Raw genomic sequence first — 26,585 nt, 5'->3', positions numbered from 1 at the left:
TTTCTGAGACCCTGACGGCCTCTGCGACATAGGATCAGGCATGGGCTGCGACCCCGACTGTCCTAAGGTTTCAACTTTATCCAACCTTTTATGCAAGGAATTAACATTATCATTTAAAACCTTCCACATATCCATCCAATCAGGTGTCGGCGCCGACCCCACATTCATTTGCTCCCGCTCTGCTTCCACATAGCCTTCCTCGTCAAACATGTCGACACAAGCGTACAGACACACCACACACATACAGGGGATGCTCTTTTTGAAAACAGTTCCCCCACAAGGCCCTTTGGAGAGACAGAGAGAGAGTATGCCAGCACACACCCCAGCGCTATATGTCCCAGGAATCACACAGTAACTTAGTGTTAACCCAGTAGCTGCTGTATATAAAGCTTTTGCGCCTAATTTATGTGCCCCCCCTCTCTTTTTACCCTCTTCTACCGTGTTTCTGCAGGGGAGAGCCTGGGGAGCTTCCTCTCAGCGGAGCTGTGGAGAGAAAATGACGCTGGTGAGTGCTGAGGAAGAAGCCCCGCCCCCTCAGCGCCGGGCTTCTGTCCCGCGTTTCTGTGTAAATTAATGGCAGGGGCTCATGCATATATACAGTGCCCAACTGTATATATGCTCACTTTTTGCCAAGAGGTTCCTAATTGCTGCCCAGGGCGCCCCCCCCCCCCTGCGCCCTGCACCCCACAGTGACCGGAGTATGTGGGTTTAATGTGGGAGCAATGGCGCACAGCTGCAGTGCTGTGCGCTACCTCAGTTTGAAGACTGGAGTCTTCTGCCGCCGATTTTGAAGTCTTCTTGCTTCTGTCACCGGCTTCTGTCTTCCGGCTCTGCGAGGGGGACGGCGGCGCGGCTCCGGGATCGGACGACAAAGGTTGAGATCCTGTGTACGATCCCTCTGGAGCTAATGGTGTCCAGTAGCCTAAGAGAAGCAGGACCTATCTTCAGTAAGTAGGGCTGCTTCTCTCCCCTCAGTCCCACGCTGCAGAGTCTGTTGCCAGCAGATCTCTCTGAAAATAAAAAAACCTAACAAGAGTACTCCAGTGCCCCCTATGGATTCAAAGAAAAGGATTTACCTGGTAAGTACCAAAATCCTATTTTCTTATAGCAAGCTCAGGAGAGCTCACTAAGTAGCACCCAGCTCGTCCGGGCACAGATTCAAACTGAGGTCTGGAAGGAGGGACATAGAGGGAGGAGCCAGAGTACACCAGTATCCAAATTCTTTCTTAAAGTGCCCTGTCTCCTGCGGAGCCCGTCTATTCCCCATGGTTCTTACGGAGTCCCCAGCATCCACTAGGACGTTAGAGAAAACCTTCTGATACATTAAATTACAGATAATGGGTTTTATAGCTCCACTCACTGTGGACAGAGCCCTAAAGAAAATGGTAAGCGCCAACTTCGCCTTCCCCAGCCCATCTCACTGTCAGACATGTAAACGCAATGAGAAACTGGGGGCTTCTGAGAGGAGTTAACATGGAAATAACTTTTTCCTCCTACAGACATAGGGATCAGACATAACTAGTGGATCAGCATCATATAACAAACCAGACTGCAACGTCCACCTGCAGCAAGACAATCAGAGGACGTCCCTATCATCTGGATCATGTAGCAGCATTAAAGGAATTGGCTCAAACAAACATGATAAACAGCTGATGTAATGTATGCGCCAACAGAGTGCACTGCAATGGTTACCACCATGCAATCTACAGAATCTCCTCCAGTTGAAAGGAACACGTGATCACTTCCTCATTCGTGCTTTGGCCATCAGGAATCTCACCAGCATGCTGACGCGCCATAGAGCAGCACTCTGGGGTAGGCCCACGTTGGATCGTGCTATGGTCGCACTATTGCACAAGTGCCAGCCATTGTGATATGTTGGTCTCAACCTTCCGCCCAGTTCATCCCAAAATCAGATGGATGGGGATTACGTCAGGAGACTGTGCTGACTTTTCCATGATATGTAAGCCTACCTGTACTGTATAGGTAGTTCTGATGTAGTTTGGAACCTGGTATGTTTTGGGTTATTATCTAACTATAGGATGATACCTTGGAAAAACTAGGTGTAGATGGATGGTGCATGGTGCTGCCCTTTTGGCTTAGATTTCAGTCTCTGTGCTAGTCACTGACTTGGAATACAGCAAGAGCGCCCCAGACCATCACGCTTCCTGCTCCATATGCCACAGTTCAAGTCATGGGGGGCTGTCGCTTCCCAGTGTTTTAAGCCTGACCTTCAGATGCGACCATGCCTGCAAGTGCTTTATCTGACCTGATCGCTCAGGATGCGACCAGTTAGATAAGCTGTGTCAGCAGCGGCAGGGAAGGGAAACTTCCCTCGGCTGCTGCTATCAGAGGGACCGGAAGGTTACCTCTGCCTCCCTGCACTCTCCCCCTGTGTCTGCCATGCTGCTGATGACTGCTGATTGGTCAGCACGGCAGGATCCCCTCCCTCCAGCGGCTGCAGAAATGGCAGCCGCTGGGGAAGGGTACATTTACCCCCCCCAAGACTTCCTGTGTACCTGGAGGCTGTCCCAGATTTCAAAATGAAAGCCGCGATGGTCACAATGTTTCCGATGGTCGATGTTCCGATGTTTGACAAAAATGAAAACAATAAAAAAAGATTTTTTTCTTTTCTTTTTTTTTAACTACAAGCATTTGGGACAGGGTTAAATTCATGTTCTTCACCTAATTCACTCATAGAAAAACGGACAATTTCGGAGCGGTTTTTGGCGAAAGAAATAGTCAGTTAAGTGGTTAAGAGGACAATGTTTTTAATAGTAAAACACTGGGTGTTTTTATTTTAAAAGCATTGCCCTTTTACGTTTTGGGCTAAAACACACTGGGAAGTGGCGGCTTTTACAAATCACCACTGAGAAACCACCCTTTAGTGTACTGGACAGCGTACAAAGGGGTGGTCTTCTGTATGCCGAATGTCGGGATCCCGGCGCACAGTATACCGGCGCCGGAATCCCGACACCCGGCATACCGACAACTATTCTCCCTCGTGGGGGTCCACGACCCATCTGGAGGGAGAATAAAATAGTGTGGCGCGCGTAGCGCGCCACCGTGCCCGCAGCGTGGCGAGCGCAGCGAGCCCGCAAGGGGCTCCTTTGCGCTCGTCACGCTGTCGGTATGCCGGCAGTCGGGCTCCCGGCGCCGGTATGCTGGGCGCCGGGTGCCCGAGCGCCGGCATACCGTACGACACCCGTACAAAGACCTTCTTCCAGTCTTCATTAGTCCACTCGCATTCTCCATGTCCCAGGCAAACATCTCTTCCACTGCCACAGAAGAGCTGTAAGTTCCTAACCCATTACGTGTGTTTTTCTTTTTAGAACTCTGAAATGTACATTTTCAGTGTTTACTAACCTTATCTTTTATTCTAACCTCTAGCAGCTTACCCACTGGATGTGAATTGCTTAAACGTCAATAGAAAACTAAAAACAAATGGTGGTGTTCTAAAATGTTTGACAGTATATAGGTAGCAGGGAGTGTATGACTAGCAGGCGGCTGTCATAGACACACCCCCAATAGGGACACACCCCCAATAGGCCAACCTATGGAGTGACAACAAGCTAATGAGGTTGCTGACCAAGTCTGAAAAGTAGGAAGTGGGCAGGAGTTCCTGAAAGAGGGAGGAGAATTACAGTAAGCAGTATACATTGCATACACATCATATGCCACAGTGAGGGGAGGTGGCAGGTAAGGGCCCCAAGAAAATAGGATTTTGGTACTTACCAGGTAAATCCTATTCTTTGAATCCATAGGGGGCACTGGAGTACTCTTGGGATATGGACGGCTTTAGCAAGAACAGGGCACTGAATATTTAAATTTAGAACTCTCCTCCCCTCCATATCCCAGAGTACCTCAGTGTTTTTTACTGAGCCGAACAGGAGCGATAGAGAGGTTGACAATGGAGAATTACATATAACATAACGGACAACAATAAAGTTGACACAGAACGTTACTGACAACTAAACAGTTGGCACCATAACCGATAGAACCTGAAACTGTGAACCAGTCGGTGAGAATGTGTTACCATAAGATCCCCTGAACTTACCACAAACCAGGTAAAACTGCTCTGGGTGGGCGTCCAGTGCCCCCTATGGATTCAAAGAAAAGGATTTACCTGGTAAGTACCAAAATCCTATTTTCTTTTTCATCCACTAGGGGTCACTGGAGTACTCTTGGGACGTACCAAAGTTTCCCCAGTGGGCGGGAGAGCTGTTTGGCACCTGTAACACTAGGCGGCCAAAGCTAGAAGTTGATGCCGCAAACGTATCAAACTTGTAAAAGCGCACAAACGTGTGCACTGATGACCATGTAGCCGCACGGCAAAGCTGCGTCGTGGAAGCTCCACGACCAGCTGCCCATGAAGTTCCCACAGAACGTGTGGCATGAGCTGTTACTGATGTAGGCGGCTGTAACCTAGCATGAAGGTAAGCCTGACGTATAGTCAGTTTTATCCTTCTGGATAAGGTCTGCTTAGACGCTGGCCAACCCATCTTGGCAGCATCATACAGAACAAACAACGTTTCCGTCTACGAACTGTAGACGTTCGGGATACATAAACGCGTAATGAGCGTACCACATCCTGAGTTCCAGAATGTCCTGTTAATACAGGAACTACTATTGGTTCAGTAATGTGAAAAGATGACACTACCTTTGGTAAGAAAGCAAGTTCCGCTCTGTCATCATGAAACACTAAATACGGTGGCTTGCATGACAAGGCACCCAAATCTGAAACACGCCTTGCCGAAGCTAAGGCTAGAAGAAAAATTGTTTTCCAAGTGAGAAACTTTCTATCCACTTGCTGTAAGGGTTCAAAATATGAAGACTGTAAGAAATCTAAAAATAGATTCCAGTCCCATGGCGCTGTAGGTGGAATGAATGGAGGCTGTACTCGGAGGACACCTTGTAGAAAAGTGTGTACTGATGGCAATAGAGCCAATCGTCTTCGAAAGTAATTTGACAAAGCAGATACCTGCACCTTAAATGTATGAAACGCAGACCTCCATCTAACCCCGTCTGTAGAAATAACAAAAGACGGGATAACTGAAAGATGAAGTCGGAAACTCCAGAGCTTCACACCAACCTATATAAGCACGCCAAATTGTGTAATAATGAGCTGCCGTAACTGGCTTTATAGCTCGAAACATGGTTGGTATAACCGACTCTGGAATGCCCTCTCTTCTTCAGAGGGCGGTCTCAACAGCCACCCCGTTAAACGCTGCCGCGCTAAATTGGGGTAAAGGAACGGACCCTGTGGTAACAGGTCCGGACGTCGTGGGAGCGGCCAAGGATCGTCTGCGAGTAGTCCGCAGAGATCCGAGAACCAAGCTCTCCGAGGCCAATGAGGCGGCACTAGTATGACTGTGGCGGACTCTCTTTTGATCCGTTTTAGCAACAGAGGGAGCAGCGGCAACGGTGGAAACCGATACACGCGGCTGTACAGCCACGCGATTGTGAGAGCATCCACCGCCACTGCCTTTGGATCTCTCGTTCTGGACACATACTGGGGCGTTTGGTGATTGTGGCGAGATGCCATCAGGTCCACTTGAGGGTAACCCCATCTCTGGACCAACATGTGAAACACTTCTGGATTTAATGCCCATTCTCCCGGCTGAAAATCCCGACGGCTGAGATAATCCGCCTCCCAGTTGTCCAGTCCCGGAATGAACACTGCCGACAATATCACTTGGTGATGCTCGGCCCAATTGAGGATTCGAGCTACTTCCCGCATTGCCATGCGGCTTCTCGTTCCTCCGTGTTAGTTGATGTACGCGACCGCCGTCGCGTTGTCTGACTGCACCTGGACATGCTGAGACCGAAGCATGTGCACTGCTTGTCGTAGCGCATCGTAAATTGCCCGGAGTTTCAGGACAGTTATAGACAGCAATCTTTCGTGATCCACCCAGAGACCCTGGAGCTGACAATTTTGAACTACAGCTCCCCAACCTCTGAGACTCGCGTCCGTCGTTAGAATTATTCAATTCCAGGCGCCGAACAGTTTCACTGCGGTTAGATTGTGTACTTTGAGCCACCAGAGTAGAGATACCCTGGCCCGTGGCAACAACCTCACCCTGTGGTGAATCTGCAGATGCAAGCCCGACCACTGTGCGAGCACATCCAGTTGAAAAGGACGTGAGTGAAATCTTCCGAACTGACGTGCTTCGAAAGCCGCCACCATTGTGCCTAAGAGGCGAATGTACAAATGTACAGAGACTGTGCGTGGCTTGAGCACTAATTGTACCAGATGACGAATAATCTGTACTTTCTGTTCTGGTAGGTAAATTCTTTGATTTACTGTATCGAGAATCATACCTAGGAAATTAAGTCGTTGAGACGGAATTATATGTGATTTCTTGAAGTTGACAATCCAACCGTGCTGAACTAGTACATTGTACGTTAGCAACGCACGTTGGAGGAGCATCTGTTGAGACGGAGCTTTGATGAGCAGATAGTCCAAGTACGGAACTATTATCACTCCCAGAGATCTAAGATGAGCTATTATCACAGACATCACTTTGGTGAATACCCGAGGCGCTGACGAGAGGCCAACTGTAGAGCCTGAAACTGGTAATGGTTCTGCCGTATCGCAAAACGCAAGAACCTCTGATGAGGTGGCCAAATCGGAAGGTGTAAGTACGCATCCTTGAGATCTAGCGCAATCATGAATTCCTGTGGCTCTAAACCTGCAATTACTGACCGCAGAAATCCCATCTTTAATCTGTAGTAAGTGACGTAGTGATTGTCCTTTAAGTGCAATATTGGCCTGACGGAGCCATCCGGCTTTGTTCCCCCACAAAGACTGGAACAATAACCCTGACCTTGTTGGTGTACAGGGACCGGAATCAAAACTGCTGAATCCAGCAAAGACTGAATGGCAATTTGCCGATCCGCCCTCTTGTCGTCCGACAGAGGAAGTCTTGTCTTGAAAAACCGCAGTGGCGGGAGACAGCTATACTTCCTTTTAACACGAACTTGCAGATCCACCTATCTGTGGATATCTGGAACCCCTCCAAATGGAACGTCTGAAGGCGTGCTCCCACAATTGGAAATCGGAGATGGGCTGGGATCCCGTCATGCCACTGGCTTGTCGGTGACCTTAGCGTCCTGACGACTGGTTGGAAACCACGCTGAGGTCTAAAGGATTTGAACGTTGGCCTAGAGTATTTCCGTCTAGGTACCGTTGGAGGCAATGGTAGGAAATGGCCTCAGAAATCCATTTGTCCAATTTAGGACCAACAACTTCTCGCCACCGTATTCTGTTGACCTCTGACTCCGCTTGCCAAGAACGCAGCCACAGTGCTCGTCCCGCTGTAACTACGATGAAAAGCGAGTAGTGAGCTGACAGCCGGCAGGAGAAGCTGTACATAGATACTGAGCAGCGTCTCAGATTTGATTATCGTCATGTAGGGCAGACTTGAGTTCTGTTATCAATACCATTAGCGCCTTAGGTACTCAAATGCCCTTCTATTTTACGGTCTGAAGGGTCTTTATAAGTTTTGACATCGACGAATCCACCAATGGCGGATTCTCCCATGTAGATGTCACTGACTGTGAAACGGGTAACTAGACTTAAAATGGGCGATGGTATAGAACCGGTTATCCGTTTTTTTCTGTTTAAACTAACATGTTGTTAAGAGATTCCGAAACATACTGGAGATCTGTCGTTTAGTAAATATGACTTTATTATATGTCAGAGGCTCCGTAGTCTCCGTTCAGAGACTGACGCACTGAGATTATCAATGCTTGTGCTGTCAAAAGCTGCACTATCTGACTGCTGTTCCAATCTGCCCTCCTCACCCTTATTTAGCGCCGTGAGGGCTGGCATAGAATCTTCAGGCTGCAACATAGCAGAAACCGGTAAATTATAAGACAAATTAAATTTATCCCTTGTACCCAAAGTGAACTTGGACCTTTGCAAAGGCCGAGACGCCTCTGTTCGTTCTGGCGGTCTCACCGCTTGCCGCTCGTGTAGAGTGGCGGCCAATTCTGATCTCAACCCAGCCATCTACAATTGCTGAACATAGACCATGGAGTATCTGGGAATGAAACCGGCTTCCGGAGTGGAAAACTACAAAATATACTGTACACGTGCTAGATTCATGTACAGACATTGCAGTGAAACTCTTTTTAGTCTTTGCTGGTGCCTTACTCATTATGCAGACAGACTATACAACAGACAAAGACAGACACTTGCACGACTCAGTAAACTGTTATTTAAGATGTGTAATAAATAAATATATATATATATATATATATATATATATATATATATATATGGCCGAAGTGCAGGTCACGTGGCCAGCCTATATGAAACCTGAACCAAAATTCCCACTAACACCCCTGTGCCTCCGGTGGAGTAGAGATGTAGTACTGGAACGTTCTGGAATCACAAACTGGAAGAAACAGGAAGCATGGTTAAAATGGCCTCATGCCATGCTTACAGTTATAATCACAGTACAGGGTACAATACATACCTTTATAACCTGTACCTGACTGCAGTACAATATAGGCTTAATAGTCTATTAATATAACCTATGAAAACTGGCAGCCTGTCATGCAGCCTATTCTCCCTTGCAGCAGCGCTGTGATCAGACTTCTCCCCCCCCTCCCCCTGTGCTCCCTGTAGCGCTGTGTCTCAGCGGGGAACGGTTGCCGGGAAGCCTCCTGTATGCAGGGAGACGGGGAACGCGTATGAGGAGAGCGGCCGTGTGAACGGAGTTCGGCGGCTGGAGCGGCGCGTAGCGGCGCTAGTGAGAGCGCTGTGCTGCGGCGGTTCTCCCCCTCGTAGCGGCTGGCTTTGAAGTCCGTACAGCGCGGACGGAGCGGCGGGGGCGGGCAGCTGGTATTAGCGGCGGGTGCGGGCGGCGGTGATGAACACGGACCCCACACAGCAGGGCGGCAGCGCGCGCTGACCGCCCCGTCCCCCCCAGCATACCTTGGCTTCTGTAGGGAGGGCTGCGACGGGGCTTCTTTCTGTAAGCTCCGTCCAGCTGTAGCAGCAGGCAGTACGCTGCGTGTGGCAGTGAGGGTGCTCTTTGTGAGGACCGACACGCCATGCGCTGCTCCGTGCAGCGGCACTATCCCGGACCCACGTTTTTAGTAGAAACTGGGAAGGGATGTGTCTTAAGTTGTAAAAATAAAAATAAAATGAAAAATATTCAAAGAAAGTGTGAGAGCCCCACACAAGCCTTGTTAGTGCTGTGAGCACAGAAAAAACACTGAGGTACTCTGGGATATGGAGGGGAGGAGAGTTCTAAATTTAAATATTCAGTGCCCTGTTCTTGCTAAAGCCGTCCATATCCCAAGAGTACTCCAGTGACCCCTAGTGGATGAAAAAGAAAAAGTGCCTGTAGGTTACAGCAAGGTGAAGGAGCTCACAGACAATATAAGGTGTGTTTGACTGGGGTCTCAGCACCTTTCATCTTCTACGGATATCCACGTAGAGAGATAGAACAACATATAGCATTCAGATCATGAGATTGTTCACAGCAGCACAGAGTATATCAGGAAAGGAGTGCCGTGACAGCAGGGAGAGGGCTACATGCGACAGGGGCAGTGACATGATGTGAAGAGGAGAATGGAGGCAGCAGGAAGACAGACAAAGTTATATAGTGGAAGGAGCAGGGTCCCCCAGCAGCACGGAATATATCAGGAGATGAGTGTTAGTGAGGAATGGAATGGAGGCAGCAGAAAGACACAGACTGACATTTACAGTTTATAGTGGGGGGGAGCAGTGTCCCACAGTAGCACAGAGTAAGTACATCATAGGATAAGTGATGTGTCAGTGAGGACAAGGCAGTATGTGACAAGGACAATGACAAGATGGGAGGAGGATAATGGGGGCCGCAGGAATCCAAAGGCTGAGAGATATATAGTGTGTGTGTGTGTGTGGAGGGGTGTGCAGGTCCCACAGCAGCACAGTGTATTTCAGAGGATAAGTGATGTGTAAGTGAGGACAGGGCTGCATGTGACAGGGAAGTGACATGACGTGAGGAAGGAAATGGAGGCAGCAGGAAGCCAAAGGCTGAGAGATGTATAGTGGAGGGAGCTGGGTCCCCCAGCAGCACAGAGTATATCAGAGGATAAGTGATGTTAGTGAGGACAGGACTGCATATGTGACAGGGGCAGTGACATAATGTGAGGAGGGGAATGGAGGCTGCAGGAAGCCACTGACAATGATTATATAGGCGAAAGAGGAGGATCCTCAGCAGCACAGAGTATATCAGAGGATAAGTGATGTTAGTGAGGACAGGGCTGCATATGTGACAGGGGCAGTGACATAATGCGAGAAGGGGAATGGAGGCTGCAGGAAGCCACTGACATAATTATATAGGCGAAAGAGGAGGATCCTCAGCAGCACAGAGTATATCAGAGGATAAGTGATGTTAGTGAGGACAGGACTGCATATGTGACAGGGGCAGTGACATAATGTGAGGAGGGGAATGGAGGCTGCAGGAAGCCACTGACAATGATTATATAGGCGAAAGAGCAAGATCCCCAGCAGCACAGAGTATATCAGGAGATAGGTGATGTGTTAGTGAGGACAGGGCTGCACGTGATGTGGCAATGACATGATGTAAGGAGGGGAATGCATCTGATTACTAACAAACTTCACAACACAGATGGGTGGATTTATACAGTGGAGTTTAGTGGACATAATTATGAACTCATTTCTAAATGTCAGATTTCCAGGTGTAACAGGTGTCAATTGATTATTTAGATGTGACATATTCCACAGGGAAATAAAACAATAAAAATAGCAGATGACCTCCAGAGAGCAGGGTATTGTTTGCACATAAATAAGATAGCGCCCCCCGGGGGTCACCGTGCTTAGTACAAATCAGCAGTGTACTGGCCTGCGCTGTCAAGTAGCAAGGTGCCTTGGTGCCAATATCACAATTAGAAGGCATGGAACATGAGCAATTTGTCATTGGGTGCAAAACTAGAACACATATAAATTATGTTCTAGCTCTTCAGTTTACGAATAGTCCAGCAAGGGGGGGAAAAAAAAAGGACCACACATTACTGGCGTTGGTCAGGGTCCCCCAAAGGGCTCGGGGAGAGGCAGTTGAAGGAAACAACAAAAACCCTTTAGCAGAAAGTGGATACAGGATGTTGTAATTCCACCCTCACAGAGAATGGAGATATGCCTATAATGAACAGCCTGCATCTGCCTACTACTGACAGCAAGGCCTCCTTATAACATTTTTAAAACACACGCAAGGGCAACCAAGTGGCCAAACTCTGTTTCGCTGACACCCCATGATGTACCACTCAAGAAGGGTCAATTACACTTGTCAAGGTATGCCATTAGCCCAGAGGGAATTGGTACCAATGGCAGAGAATTTCCATGCCGGTGAAGTGGCAGACTGACAAGGAAGAGGCATATCCCTTCCCGTGACCCATGTAAATGGCAATCGGGTCTGTCACAAGACTGAATTCCTGAACAGAAATAACTCAAGACAACCCACCATTGCCCAAACAGTGAGAAGAGGCTTTACTGGTGGCAGAGGAAACTAGAATGGATCCACCAACAGCTGGTTGATGTGAAAACCATAGGAAATTTTATGAAGAAACAAGTTGTTTTAATGGAAAATCAGTTACAGAGATTTATGAGAAAAGCCTTCCAAATCACAGGCCAGCCTAGTGGTTACATTAGCAAGGAGTCTGTTCAGCCCTCAAAAGGCAAAAGGAGATGGATGAGATTGAAGACAATCAGAAGACGACCATGTATGGTGAGCACAATGAAAAGAGAAGAACTGTTCTAAAAGCATGGCCTCGATATTAACCCCCTGTCATATCAGAAACGGAGAATGATCATCCACCACCTCAGGAAGGCAGACATTTGTTAAAACTAATAATTGGGACTCTCAAGGTACTTAAAAGACCTGGTCTACAAATGCAAAAGTGGCATTTCAAAGGATAGCATGTGGGATTCTGTATCTGGCTTCACTTCCAGGTTAGAGATCATACAAGTAATAAATTATAGTATATGTGTTGGTCAGAAGTGGAGAAGACCGCATACCCTGTCCAGTACTACAGAGTTCTGAGGCACCTTGCGTATAAATACTGCTGATGAATCTAGCTCCCTTAAATCAGACCTTCACAAGGATATCATCCAAATATATGAGGAGGGGGAAAGGGGTGGTGATTATGACCCCCTGATGACATAGGAGAGCTACCAGAGTAGTGATGACCTGCAGGAAGACCTTTAAAGCCTGTTGTCAACTATACTGGAGCACCCAAAACTGGAAGGGTGCTCCCTGAAAAGCAAAGCCACGAAATGTTGGTGGTCTTATGAAGATATGCAGCTAAGTATCTTCGAAATCCAAAGACATTAGAAACTCTTTGGTTCACGGCCTATATTTGCAAAACGCAAAGACTACACCCTGAATCACTCCAGGTGATAGCATTTGTTGAGGGTCTTCAGATACAGCATGGAATGGAAAACAAACCTGTCCCTCTGATTAAAAAAAAAAGGCCAGATCCACCAAACTTAATAAGCTCCTGGTCTATGTGGACTTATGAAAGTAATAAACAGTTTGGATGCAGTTCCAGAGAGTGTAAACTAATCTGTATTTATTCCATGAAAGGAAGACCTCTTCTTGACCAAAGGATCCTTGGTTATAGTATATGGTGTCTTTCCAGAATAAAAGCAATGTAGAGAGGAACCTTATAGAAGTACTGTTTTCCCATCAAGAGATGCCAGAGAGCTGACCACCACAGAACTGGCCACGTATTTGGCTGCTTGCATTGTGGAACAAAGGGCCGAGCTCTCCAAGTTAACGGGATGTGTCCCAAGGTATTAGAGGCAAGATGCATCTGCTCCACTGGGAAGTACCCTTTTGAAATACCTCAAGGAGTTGTTCCACCAAGTGATCGTAACATCAGTCACCTGAGTGGCTGTAATAGCTGGCCAGAATTATAATATTGGAAACACTGGAAATCTCACTAGTGAACAGGTCTCAAAAAAGGTACTGTCTGGGTCATTCCCCAAACACCTAGAAAAAAGCAACTGGGAGACGCAATCGATCTTATGGGAGTTGAAATCGGTATTTGTACAGCAGGAAAGTATAAAGCAAGATGGACATCCCTGATGAAAGAGTCAACAGAATGATTTACATGGACGGAGGTCCACCTTTCTCATCATTTAGGGAAAGCAGTCGTCCTATACTCATCTGAAACGTTCCCAACGAACCAGGTTAGCAGGGGAGGAAAGTGATGGGACTGTATTAGTACTAGAACACAGGCAGGTTTTGGGATGGAAGTATGTGGGGGGTACTGGACCCTCTCCACCAAGTCAAGTATGCAGAAAATGTGGTCGGCAGATCACGCTTAGGTCTGTGAAGTAATAAATGTAGAGGTGGCCTAAGCCTGAAATGCAACAATAGCTTCAGCTACATATACAGAGGTAATATTGGAATGCAGAACTGGGAAAGGAAACATTCATGTTATTTACAGAGTTGCTCCACTGAATACCAGCAATAGAAACACAACTGCACACACTGATAAGGAAGACAGAGGGGGTAAAAAGCACAAAAATCTTATAATCTATTCCAAAACAATAACATGTTTACAAAAACATTAATGGACATTTGCTAGGGCCCTGTCTGTGCACTACAGGCTCCCTCGGGAACTAACCTAAAACTGGGCTTGGGGAGGATATAGAGGGGGAGGAGCCAGCTACACTTCTTGAAAATGTAAAGTGCCAGGCTCCACTCATCACCTGTCTATATCCCCAGTGTATATATTGCTCCAGTGTCCCCTAGTGGATGAAGGAGAAACCACATTTACTAACAGGGTCCCTGTGTTGCATGTAAATGTTCTGTGTCTATATAATGTTACATGCACAGCTGAACGCTGATGCTGCTCCGGGACGTACCTGATGAGCCAAAGCTGCCGAACGCCGAGCCGATAGCTGCTCCCAGAGAGTTGTTGCTGTTGAAGCCAAGAGATGTGTTTCCGGGCTGCCCACCAGGCCCATGCGAGAACAAAGAGCTGCTCTGAGAGCTGTTGGTCAGAGAGTTATTCCCATAGAATGAACTGGAATGGAGGTTGGAGTTGGGCTGCGACTGCTGCTGTGCTTGCTGCTGTTGGGGGGCCATGGGGCGGAAGATGCCGTTTGTGGCTGCTGTAAGGCTGTTGGCGCCAGAGGCGGATGCTGCAGCAGCTGTCGGGAGAGAACATGGCTTCTGGTTAATCAAGTCAATTCTATAAGTCGTAACTAGCAAGACCGTAGCAACGGTTCTCCCGCCAATCTGCCAATAAGGGGAACATGCACATGATATTAGCCGTTTAAAAAAAAAAACAACAGGGATATTCAATTAGCAGCGATAACGGACTTTTCCTGCGAAACGCAATTACAGCCTATTCAATTTTCCGGGAAAATTTATTGGTGATCATTTTTTCACAAATTTCACTTCACCTACTCTGAGCAGGTGAAAAGTCACTATTTTAAGGTAAAAGAGTTTGGATATGGTACAGAACCCCTGGGACACCACCTTTAATGACTTAATTAGGCACGTTGAAGTTTTGAATTATTTTTAATTGGCCAATAATGACATGTCATTTTTGGGGTGAAAAAGTACAAAGTGATGGAAATTGGGGTTCAAGGTATGGGACAGGTATATTGTGGTGCTTTATGAGTGGGACAGGTGTTTTTAGGCTTGCAGGTGGGAGTAATCGGTCTGTTTCCTAAAATGACCCAAATATATACTTTTACCCATTATCATGTACCCCAAATTTAATGAGCATTTATTTTGCACAAAAAAACTTGCTATCATTATTTTGCGCTTTTTTATATATGCATATAACCGCCATTTCACACAATTTAAGCCCCCAAAAAATTCTCTGTGATCTCTAATACACTTCTCTTCTGTTTTCCTATGTTAGTTTAGCATTTTTTGGGGTACAGGCTGATTTCCCCATTTTCACCTACACTTTTCACTGCAACAATTTTCACGTGAAACCCGTTTGGAATTAAATAGGTCGAAAAAACGCAAAAAATTGCCGCAAATTTGCGGATAATTGAATACCCCACCAAGTGTTCTCAGCATAGTTGGGACTGGCACATTTTTATGTTCTCTTACTGTGGAGGCTGTGAGCAAACTTACAGCTTTATAAATGGCTGCTCTGTCATATTTTCAGCCCGCCAAGCCATAGCCAAATCCCCAAACCTCATACACCGCTGGGGCTATTGGATGTGCGAGGATCCCCTGACCTTCATGCTGACTGCAGGAACAGCAATGAATTATGCAGTCCAGAAGTTCCTGAACATAATGGGGTCAATTCAATGAGGCCTGATATGCCACCAAACAACACCAAGATGCCTGGTATGGTAGCCACTATATTGCCGGTTTTCCTAGCACCACAATTGGCGTTGTAGGGCGTCAAGCAATGTGCGGTACATTACAGCTAACTGAATTGACCCCAATGTCTGCATCATTTTCATACAGTGTGCTAGCAGCCATGTATAGAATTGCTGTCCAGGAGCCCATCATAGCTGTCACAGTATAAAGATCAATGGATGCCACCAAGGAACAAATGGAACTAGTGGTTTTTCGTGAGCGGTGTTCTCATTTGGAAACTATCTCCAGAAAGTGTTCATGTTGCCGTGCCGTGTGACAGGTGGGCTCTAGAGAGGGCAGAGGGATTATGGGAAAGTGATCCTAACAATGGTAACTTTGTAGCAGCATCTCAGAAAGCAGCATTAGTTAGGATCTATGAAGAACTAAAACAAGACCAAGATTACCCCGTTCATATTTACAATAGACAGATATAAAGGGAAGAAGGGTTTGTAATATGAGACAAGACTGAAATTGGGAGTAACTTAGTGGATCACGGTTCACAAAAGCTTTCAGTACAGTCAATATAAGTGAATGATGTCGCACTCAAATCCCTCCATCAGCGTTCATTATGTGGTCTGCTAGTTGGTTGAACAGTCAGGGAGTATCTGGGACATACCAGCCTGTGCAGCTGCAGGGCTGATGAGGACTGGGGTGGACGCCACTAGACGTACTTGGGCCGCAAGCCCTGCTCTCCCTCCGGGGCCAACCACCAAGGCACCGTTTTGATCGTAATAGGCAGTGGGTGTGAGGACTTGGTAGCCTAAAACACATAAAAGGTCAGAGATGTAACCACGAGGACAAGTAAAGGGTCATAAGCTGCCCCAAGACTGATTGACAATACCTGACATGCTAGTGGCCAGACCCTGTCCAAACGCCAGGGCGGAGTTTGCGGCGGCAAGCGAGTCGTTCTGCTGTCCCTGCTGGCCCTGGCTGGGTGTAAGCGGACGCTGGTTGGCTGCTGCCCGCATAACCTGCAATGACAAGTTCCATGGTGTGATCTTACTTCAGCAAACATGTACAAATGTGCGCATGCTGAGCAGTATTCAGGTCTCGATGAAACGTCTGTAGGACACGGTCCATAATATAATATTTATAAATTCCAGGGGGCCATAGAGAGGCAGCTAATGCATGGTACAAGGATAAGGTAGGATATGTGGAAAATAGGAATTAAGACTGATTATTAATCATTCCCATACTTTATGTAATAAGAGTGGATGTCGAAGAGGGTTTCCATAATAATGCAATTCTAAAACTATTACAGAGCATACAATACATTAGACGAATGGACATGACGAAATGTTTTCCCAGCCTGGCTTTCACCACGGTTTAATGTAATCTATTCCACAAGTGATCTTGGATGTCTTAGAAAATGGGAAAAAAACTAAATCTCAATCTGTACCCGACCTAGTGTTCCTAAATATATAAATAAAAGGAACAGTATACATTTTCAACAATGACAGCACTTGGGGGCAGATGTATTAAGCCTGGAGAGGTGATAAAGCAGAGATAAGTGCAAGGTGATAACACACCAGCCAATCAGCTCCAGTATGTAAATTGACAGTTAGAAGCTGATTGGCTGGTGCATTATCACCTTGCACTTATCACTGCTTTATCACCTCTCCAGGCTTACTACAGTACATCTCCCTCATAGTAACTAAACTGTAAACTATCGCCAAGAGCAATGCTAAGGGTTCAGCCACTACTAATGAGAATGCAGCCTATTACCAGTATGTAACAACCCACTAGTGATAATGTTCCAGTCTCATGGCTCAGTGATGCTACTAATCTGTAGTAAACTGACAGAAAATACTGATTACCACACAAAATGATTACCGCATGTAAGCTACAGGTACAGCAGGGATTTATTCAATTAAGGGCGAGGTCCACAAAGTGAAGTTGGCATGTCAGCAATAGCAACTTTCATCGCTCCAAAACGGCGCATTTTAGTTCGCAGCCAAATAGGGTTTTGTATTAAAATGTGCAATTTCGGCTGCCGTATGTACCTTATTTATGCGTGCTACACTGCACATAATTGAATACACCACTAATGTCTTCTACTTGTTTAAGCCTTCCTTAAACAAGATATATAAATTTGACTAGCACGTCCTTTATAAAGCCTCATGCTCAATCAACCTGTCCTAAATAGAGGTAATTTAGAACATAGGGGCAGATGTATTAACCTGGAGAAGGCACAAGGAAGTGATAAACCAGTGATAAGTGCAAGGTGAGAAACGCACCAGGCGATCAGGTCCTAACTGTTAATTTACATATTGAAGCTGATTGGCTGGTACCTTTATCACCTTGCACATATCACTGGTTTATCACTTCCTTATGCCTTCTCCAGGTTAATACATCTGCCCCATAAATAGGAATAAAAATGAAGCTGTGAGGACTGCTGAGGTCAGGAATGGTGTGTACATTAATAGAAGCGGACACCTTTGAATATACACCTTACTGTGCTTAATTACTTTATGTATTTCCATTACCTGTTGCTGACCCTGGGATGCTTGTGATGCCGCCTGCTGGTTGTTGCTGTTTGCGGCGGAGGCTGCGGCGGCGGCTTGCTGCTGGAATAATCCAGCTGGGTATACTCCCCATGGAACGCCGTAATATTGTGGTGGGACAACTGCAGGTCCTGTAGGGCATAGAGTAACAGCTGCGTCCGTTATCAGATACAACTAAAGTGAAACCAAAGCTGCAGTTTATTTATTGGCTGTAAAGTTCCATAGCCTCTTCCACAGACGCTGAAAATAGGATTTTGGTACTTACCAGGTAAATCCTTTTCTTTGAATCCATAGGGGGCACTGGAGTACTCTTGGGATATGGACGGTTTCCGTAGGAACAAGGCACTGAATATTAAAATTTAGAACTCTCCTCCCCTCCATATCCCAGAGTACCTCAGTGTTTTTTACTGAGCCGAACAGGAGCGATAGAGAGGTTGACAATGGAGAATTACATATAACAGAACGGACAACAATAAAGTTGACACATAACGTCACTGACAACTAAACAGTTGGCACAATAACCGATAGAACTTGAAACTTGAACCAGTCGGTGAGAATGTGTTACCATACGATTTCCTGAACTGACCACAAACTAGGTAAAACTGCTCTGGGTGGGCGTCCAGTGCCCCCTATGGATTCAAAGAAAAGGATTTACCTGGTAAGTACCAAAATCCTATTTTCTTTTTCATCCACTAGGGGTCACTGGAGTACTCTTGGGACGTACCAAAGCTTCCCCCGTGGGCGGGAGAGCAGTTTGCCACCTGTAACACTAGGCGGCCAAAGCTAGATGCTGATGCCGCAAACGTATCAAACTTGTAAAAGCGCACAAACGTGTGCACTGATGACCAGGTAGCCGCACGGCAAAGCTGCCCATGAAGTTCCCACAGAACGTGTGGAATGAGCGGTTACTGATGTAGGCGGCTGTAACCTAGCATGAAGGTAAGCCTGACGTATGGTCAGTTTAATCCATCTGGATAAGGTCTGCGTAGAAGCTGGCCAACCCATCTTGGCAGCATCATACAGAACAAACAACGTATCCGTCTTACGAACTGTAGACGTTCGGGACACATAAACACGTAATGCGCGTACCACATCCAAGGTTCCAGAATTTTTTGTCAACACAGGAACTACTATTGGTTGATTGATGTGAAAGGATGACACTACCTTTGGTAGGAAAGCGGGATTCATCCGAAGTTCCGCTCTGTCATCATGAAACACCAAATACGGTGGCTTGCATGACAAGGCACCCAAATCGGAAACACGCCTTGCCGAAGCCAAGGCGGCTAGTAGGAAAATTGTTTTCCAAGTGAGAAACTTAATATCTACTTGGTGTAAGGGTTCAAAATATGAAGACTGTAAGAAATCTAAAACCAGATTTAAGTCCCATGGCGCTGTAGGTGGAATGAATGGAGGCTGAACTCTGAGGACACCGTGCAGAAAAGTGTGTACAGACAGCAATAGAGCCAATCGTCTTTGAAAGTAAATTGACAAAGCAGATACCTGCACCTTTAGTGTAGATAAACGCAGTCCTCCATCTAACCCCGTCTGTAGAAATAACAAAAGACGGGATAACTTGAAAGATGATGTCGGAAACTTCCGATCCTCACACCAACCTATATAGGCACGCCAAATTCTGTAATAATGAGCTGCCGTAACTGGCTTCCTAGCACGTAACATGGTTGGTATAACCGATTCTGGAATGCCCTCTCTCCTTAAGAGGGCGGTCTCAACAGCCACCCCGTCAAACGCAGCCGCGCTAAATCGGGGTAAAGGAACGGACCCTGTTGTAACAGGCCGGACGAAGTGGGAGCGAGTAGTCCTCGGAGATCCGAGAACCAAGCTCTCCGAGGCCAATGAGGCGCCACTAGTATGACTGTGACGGACTCTCTTTTGATCCGTTTTAGCAACAGAGGGAGCAGCGGAAACGGTGGAAACAGGTACATGAGGCTGTACGGCCACGCGACGGTAAGAGCATCCACCGCCACTGCCTTTGGATCTCGCGTTCTGGACACATACTGGGGCGTTTGGTGATTGTGGCGAGATGCGATCAGGTCCACTTGAGGGTAACCCCACCTCTGGGCCAACATGTGAAACACTTCTGGATGTAATGCCCATTCTCCTGGATGAAAATCCCGACGGCTGAGATAATCCGCCTCCCAGTTGTCCACTCCCGGAATGTACACTGCCGACAACATCACTTGGTGACGCTCGGCCCAATTGAGGATTCAAGCTACTTCTCGCATTGCCATGCGGCTTCTCGTTCCTCCTTGTTTGTTGATGTATGCGACCGCCGTCGCATTGTCCGACTGCACCTGGACAGGCTGAGACCGAAGAATGTGCACTGCTTGTAGTAGCGCATTGTAAATTGCCCGGAGTTCCAGGACATTTATAGACAGCAATCTTTCGTGAGCCGCCCAGAGACCCTGGAGCTGACAATTTTGAACTACAGCTCCCCAACATCTGAGACTCGCGTCCGTCGTTAGAATTATCCAATTCCAGGCGCCGAACCGTTTCCCTGCGGTCAGATTGTGTACATTGAGCCACCAGAGTAGAGATTTCCTGGCCAGTGGCGACAACCTCACTCTGTGGTGAATCTGCAGATGCGAGCCCGACCACTGTGCGAGCACATCCAGTTGAAAAGGACGTGAGTGAAGTCTCCTGAACTGAAGCGCTTCGAAAGCCGCCACCATTGTGCCCAAGTGGCGAATGCACAAATGTACAGAGACTGTGCGTGGCTTGAGCACCAATCGAACCAGATGACGAATGATCTGTACTTTCTGTTCTGGTAGGTAAATTCTTTGATTTACCGTATCGAGAATCATACCTAGGAATTGAAGTTGTTGAGACGGAATCAGATGTGATTTCTTGAAGTTGACAATCCAACCGTGCTGAACTAGGACATCGTACGTTAGCAACGCATGTTGGAGGAGCATCTGTTGAGACGGAGCTTTGATGAGTAGATCGTCCAAGTACGGAACTATTATCACTCCTAGGGATCTGAGATGAGCTACCATCACAGACATCACTTTGGTGAATACCCGAGGCGCTGACGAGAGGCCAAACGGTAGAGCCTGAAACTGGTAATGGTTCTGCCGGATTGCAAACCGCAAGAACCTCTGATGAGGTGGCCAAATCGGAATGTGTAAATACGCATCTTTGAGATCCAGCGCAATCATGAATTCCTGTGGCTCTAAACCTGCAATTACCGACCGCAGAGATTCCATCTTGAATCTGTAGTAAGTGACGTACTGATTGAGGCCCTTTAAGTTCAATATTGGCCTGACCGAGCCATCCGGCTTTGGTACCACAAACAGACTGGAATAATAACCCTGCCCCTGTTGGTGTACAGGGACCGGAATCAAAACTGCTGACTCCAGCAGAGACTGAATGGCAAGTTGCAGAACCGCCCGTTTGGCGTCCGACACAGGCAGTCCTGTCCTGAAAAACCGCAGTGGCGGGAGACAGTCGAACTCTATTTTGTAACCTTTGAGCACTAAATTGCAGATCCACCCATCTGTGGACGTCTGGAACCACGCCAAATGGAACGTCTGAAGGCGTGCTCCCACAACTGGAGATCCAAGATGGGCTGGGAGTCCGTCATGCCACTGGCTTGTCGGTGACCTTAGCGTCTTGACGACTGGCGTTGGTTTGTTGGAAACCACCCCCTCGACCTAGTCTACCGGCCGTGGTTGGTCCCCTACCACGGCCTCGAAAGGGCTGAGGCCGAAAGGATTTGAACGCTGGGCCCGAGTATTTCCGCCTAGGCGCCGTTGGAGGCAATGGTAAGAAAACCGACTTACCACCCGTGACCTCAGCAATCCATTTGTCCAATTCAGGACCAAACAACTTCTCGCCACCGTAAGGTAACGCCTCTATACCTCTTTTGACCTCCGCCTCCGCTTGCCAAGAGCGCAGCCAGAGTGCTCGTCGTGCTGCAACTAGCGACGATGAAAGGCGAGAAGTGAGCTGACAGACGTCAGTAGAAGCTGTACATAGATAATCAGCAGCTTCCCAGATTTGATCAGCGAGAAGTATAAGGTGATCGTCATGTAGGGCAGACTTGAGTTCTGTTATCCATACCATGAGCGCCTTAGTTACCCAAATGCCAACCAACCCAGATCTAAGCAACACTCCTGCTGCTATATACATGGATTTTAGCATAGCTTCAATTTTACGGTCTGAAGGGTCTTTAAGCGTAGTAGCCGTTGGTACTGGTATGGTTAATTTCTTTGTAAGTTTAGACACAGACGAATCCACCAATGGCGGATTCTCCCATGTAGCTGTCACAGACTCCAGAAACGGGTAACTAGACTTAAATCTGCGAGGTATAGAAAACCGTTTATCCGGATTCTTTCGTGTTTCCAGTAACATCTTATTAAGAGATTCCGAAACCGGAAAACACATCGGAGTCCTCTGTCGTTTAGCAAAGACGACTTCATTTGTCAGAGGCTCCTCAGATTCTGTAAACCTCAGAGACTGACGCACCGCTCTGATGAGATTACAATGCCTGGGCTGTCAAAATCTTCACTATCGGACTGCTGGTCTACTTCGCCCTCCTCACCGTCATCTTGCGCAGTGAGGTCTGGCATAGAATCATCAGACTGTAACATAGCAGAAACTGGTAAATCATAAGACAAAGTAAATTTATCCCTGCTACCCAAAATGGACTTAGACTGTTGGCAAGGCTGAGACCCCTCCGGTAGTCCTAGCGGTCTCACCCTAGACTCAGATCTTGCCGCTTCCCGCTCCTGTCGAGCGGCGGCCAATTCTGATTGCAATCCAGCCATGACATCTGCTAGCATAGCCCATGGAGGGTCCGGGGATGAAACCGGCTTAGACAGCGGAGCAGAGATTGTATTCGTAGCTGAATCCACAAAACATACTGCGCATGTGGTAGAACCATCCGGTAACACACTGTCACAGACATGGCAGTGCTTTTTTGGTTTTGCCGGTGCCTTACTCATTATGCAGACAGACAATACAACATACAAAGACAGACAACCTGCACGACTCAGTAAATAGTACTAAGGTGTCTCTATATATATATATATATGTATCTGGCAAAGTGTAGTGCACGTGGCCAGTACTATATGAAACTGATCCCAAATTCCCACCAACACCCCCGCGCCTCCGGTGGAGTAGAGATGTAGTACAGGAACGTTCTGGAATCACAAACTGGAAGACAGGAAGCAAGATTAAAATGGCCACCATGCCTCACAGTGCAGGGTATGTGTAACAAGTGCAGCCAACCCTGTAATATAGGCTTAACAGCCTATTTCATCAATGTCACCCCCCCTTATGCAGCCCTCCGCTAATGTCATTCCCCCCCCCCCCCCTTCTGCTCCCTCCCCCGTGGCCTGTGTCCCACTGTCTGAGCGGGAATTACCGGGGTGCGGGTATCTCACTCCCAGCGCAATCCGGGTGCAGGGAGCCGGGGAGCGCTGTAATGGAGCGCGGTCCTACAGCGGCGGCCGGCGGGAGCAAGCGGCGGGTGAGCGCGGCGGCCGGCGGGTCTCAGCGGTGGAGGCGGCGCTGCTCGGAGCGGTTGCCGGGGCGGCCTGTCAGGAGAGGCGGGTGCGGGCGCAGTGAGAGCGGCGTCAGTGAACAGTGTCCCCACACAGCGGGGCGGCAGCGTGCGCTGACCGCCCCGTACCCCAAGCATACCTGACTCCAGAAGCGAAGGCTGTGACGGGGCTTCTATCTGTAAGCTCCGTCCAGCTGTAGCAGCAGTCAGGGAATGAGCTGCGTGTGGCCGTGAGGGTGCTCTTTGTGAGGACCGACACGCCATGCGCTGCTCCGTGCAGCGGCACTATCCCGGACCCACGTTTTTACAGAAACTGGGAAGGGATGTGCTGTGAGCAAAAAATTTAAAAGTAGAAAAAAAATAAAAATATTCAAAGTAGTGTGGTTAAGCTCCACACAAGCCCTGTTGCTACGAGAAGCACAGAAAAAACACTGAGGTACTCTGGGATATGGAGGGGAGGAGAGTTCTAAATTTTAATATTCAGTGCCTTGTTCCTACGGAAACCGTCCATATCCCAAGAGTACTCCAGTGACCCCTAGTGGATGAAAAAGAAAAACCTCATAGGATGGCGGCAGAACTGCGGCAGCTTACCGGTATTCTATTGCTAGCTCAGAGAAGAAGACACCACCCTCTCTACACAGATACAGCTCTAATGATCTATGACATTTTACCCAAAAGTAAATCATAATCTTCTGTTGCCTAGGGATTATAATAAAGACTCCACATAACAACAGTGGACCATATTCCATTATTTTCAGGAATATTTAGAAAGGTATATTTGCATAATGATAGAACACAGTCGTGCTGTGGAAATTGTTAAGGCTTGCTAGAATAGCAAAATGCTGAACATACATAGATACACATTACTGGTAACAGTGACAGATAGGCATAAGCTGCCACCACCAGTTCTCAAGTACGAATTTGGGATCAGTATGAATGACCAATGGACGGGATGCTGGTGGTCATCCTACCATCATAATCCCGACAGTCCCCCAGTAATCCCCCTAACCCTCACCTTTTCCCTACACTAACCCTCCCTTGTGGGTGCCTAACCCTCCCTTCTCCGCTGCCTAAATTTAACTCTCCCCGCTTAATGCCTAACCCTAACCTCCCTCCCCGGTCCCCAACCTTCCCTGCACTTCCCCCTAACCTCCCCTTCTACGTGCCTAAACCTAACCCTCCCTCCCTGGTCCCTAACCTTCCCTTCTATGTGCCTAAACCTAACCCTCCCCGGTCACTAACTTTCCCTGCGCTTCCCCCTAACCCCCATTATTCAGCCTACACCTACTCCCCCCCCCCCCAGGACGCCAGCGCGTCTCGCTGTGAGGACGTTCTGAATGCCGGCTGTCGGTATTGACGCCAGCATTCCGTTCGACGTTAATGTGTAGATGCCGGGATAGTGTCCCTCTTCGGGGAGGCGTCGTCGGTATACAGACCACCAGTATCCCGGCCGTCGGTTAGGTATAACTGCTTCCCATGACCTTACTATCTACATATTCTAAGTCTATAAAGTAAAACAGGAATACGGTAGGGAAACAAACGGTCGAGTCACATTATTAGGAAGTGCATTAACTTCTGATTGAGAGAACGCAAATCTTGTTTTTCTTTTCATGTGATGAATAAATGTGCAGATATTCCCGTTCTCAGCGTTTATCCCGTTTCTCTGACGCTGCATTACGGGGAGCAATTCATGTCACCAGTTCCTATAAATCCCTCCAGTGAATACTTTTTTCAGTACACACAATGTCTGTGAGGCCAGTACACTTTAACACAGTGAATAACCAAAATGGAGTGATATTGCTAATGACCTACCTAAAGTGTACGTACCTCCTAAGGATGCAGCTGCAGCGAGGCCAGCCGCGGTGTACGGATCTGTGCCAGGGTGGGCAGTGCTGATGATATAAGGGTTTGGCATAAAGGCAGCTGGAGCCAGACCTGCTGAAAACATACCCGCTGGAAGACAAGCAAACGCGGTTATAGACAGAAACCCAACACAGGCAGAACATAAAGAGGCTTCAAACGCCGGTGCCATCATACTCTTGTCCGACACGTATCAGGGTACTTACAAGCACACATACAGGGTTTGTCCAGTTAAAGGGGGAATCCAATTACCCGCCATGGATGTGCAGGTGCAAGTACCCTACGGTATCGCTGACTCGTGGAATTTTGTTGGGCTGCGAGTAAAAATGTGCAAGTACGGGACTAGACTGGGCTGCGATGGGTGAGAGTTCAGATGCCATTGCTGGCATTTAATCACTGCTGCAATGGCAACTAGCACCCTTCGCGGGGGAAAGGATTGTCCTCTAAGTGTTTAAATACATAGTAGATAGGGAAAGCACTGGGGTGGTATAACAGATCTACAGAAATTAGATTGTCAATAGGTACACTCCATATGGTCAAAATGTAATAGGTCAACAGTGAAAATGTCAACAGTGAAAAGGTTCACTGTGTCTAAGTTCAACACGGAATGGTTGACGCAATTATTTTTTTAAATGTGGCCAAAATTGGTCAATTTCACAGTCTGTGACCACGATTAGTGCAAACGGGCACTGGTTACTATTCCAAATCATAGTCCACGTGGATGGTAAATGAAGCAAAAGTTGGAAAAAACAAACAAAAAACTTGTGTCGACCATTTGTGTATTGACCATTGTCATGTCGACCTTTTGCACCTGTAAACCATAAACACATTAGACCTACTGCTTGTCGATCATATTGGGCCGACCTACTAACTGTCTATCTATACACTGGCCACGTAAGAAGGATACTGGTAACCTGATACAATGCAGTGCTTATACATCATGGACAGTCACTTACCTAAGTGGGACTGCTGCGCTGCTGCTAGAGCATACTGTTGTTGTTGCTGCTGCTGCTGGGCTGCATTTAATTGCTGCATTGTTAAAGCATTGGGTCTCTGAAAGAGCTATGGATGAAGAACAAAGCACACACTTCAGATTTCCACCACACAAAGCGCCAACTCTTCATCGTAGTCCTCAGCTCTATGTAGCATATAAAGTGCCAGCAAATCCTTTATTACAGGGTTTAAAAGTGGTCTACAACAAAAAGGCAGCCCTCATGTTTCAACGCTATCAGCTCCTAGTGAATGGATAGGCTGAACACTGCGCCGCGCCCCCCCCTCCCCCCCCACACAAATGTCAGCAGGCAAGACTAAACTGTCCAGTAGAACTCCATTACACTTTCTATT

At 47.4% G+C, this 26,585-nt stretch overlaps 1 protein-coding gene across 3 annotated transcripts in view; it reads right to left on the bottom strand.

Moving 5' to 3' along the window:
• The window catches only part of PUM2 (pumilio RNA binding family member 2), a 143,275-nt gene that overhangs the window by 46,442 nt on the left and 70,248 nt on the right, over positions 1-26,585 (bottom strand). For 2 of the 3 annotated variants that reach the window (XM_063915326.1, XM_063915328.1), the window contains exons 8-13: positions 26,198-26,303; positions 25,194-25,334; positions 17,840-17,988; positions 16,195-16,324; positions 15,970-16,113; positions 13,889-14,176 (exon numbers count right to left, since the gene is read on the bottom strand). In XM_063915326.1, coding sequence (XP_063771396.1) covers positions 13,889-14,176; positions 15,970-16,113; positions 16,195-16,324; positions 17,840-17,988; positions 25,194-25,334; positions 26,198-26,303 — 958 coding nt within the window. The remainder of the gene's footprint in view (positions 1-13,888; positions 14,177-15,969; positions 16,114-16,194; positions 16,325-17,839; positions 17,989-25,193; positions 25,335-26,197; positions 26,304-26,585) is intronic. The other variant, XM_063915327.1, reaches the window with a different exon arrangement.

This window comes from Pseudophryne corroboree, chromosome 4, assembly GCF_028390025.1.
Source record: "Pseudophryne corroboree isolate aPseCor3 chromosome 4, aPseCor3.hap2, whole genome shotgun sequence".
Lineage (NCBI taxonomy): Eukaryota > Metazoa > Chordata > Amphibia > Anura > Myobatrachidae > Pseudophryne > Pseudophryne corroboree.
This window is presented reverse-complemented; position numbering and strand designations above follow the sequence as displayed.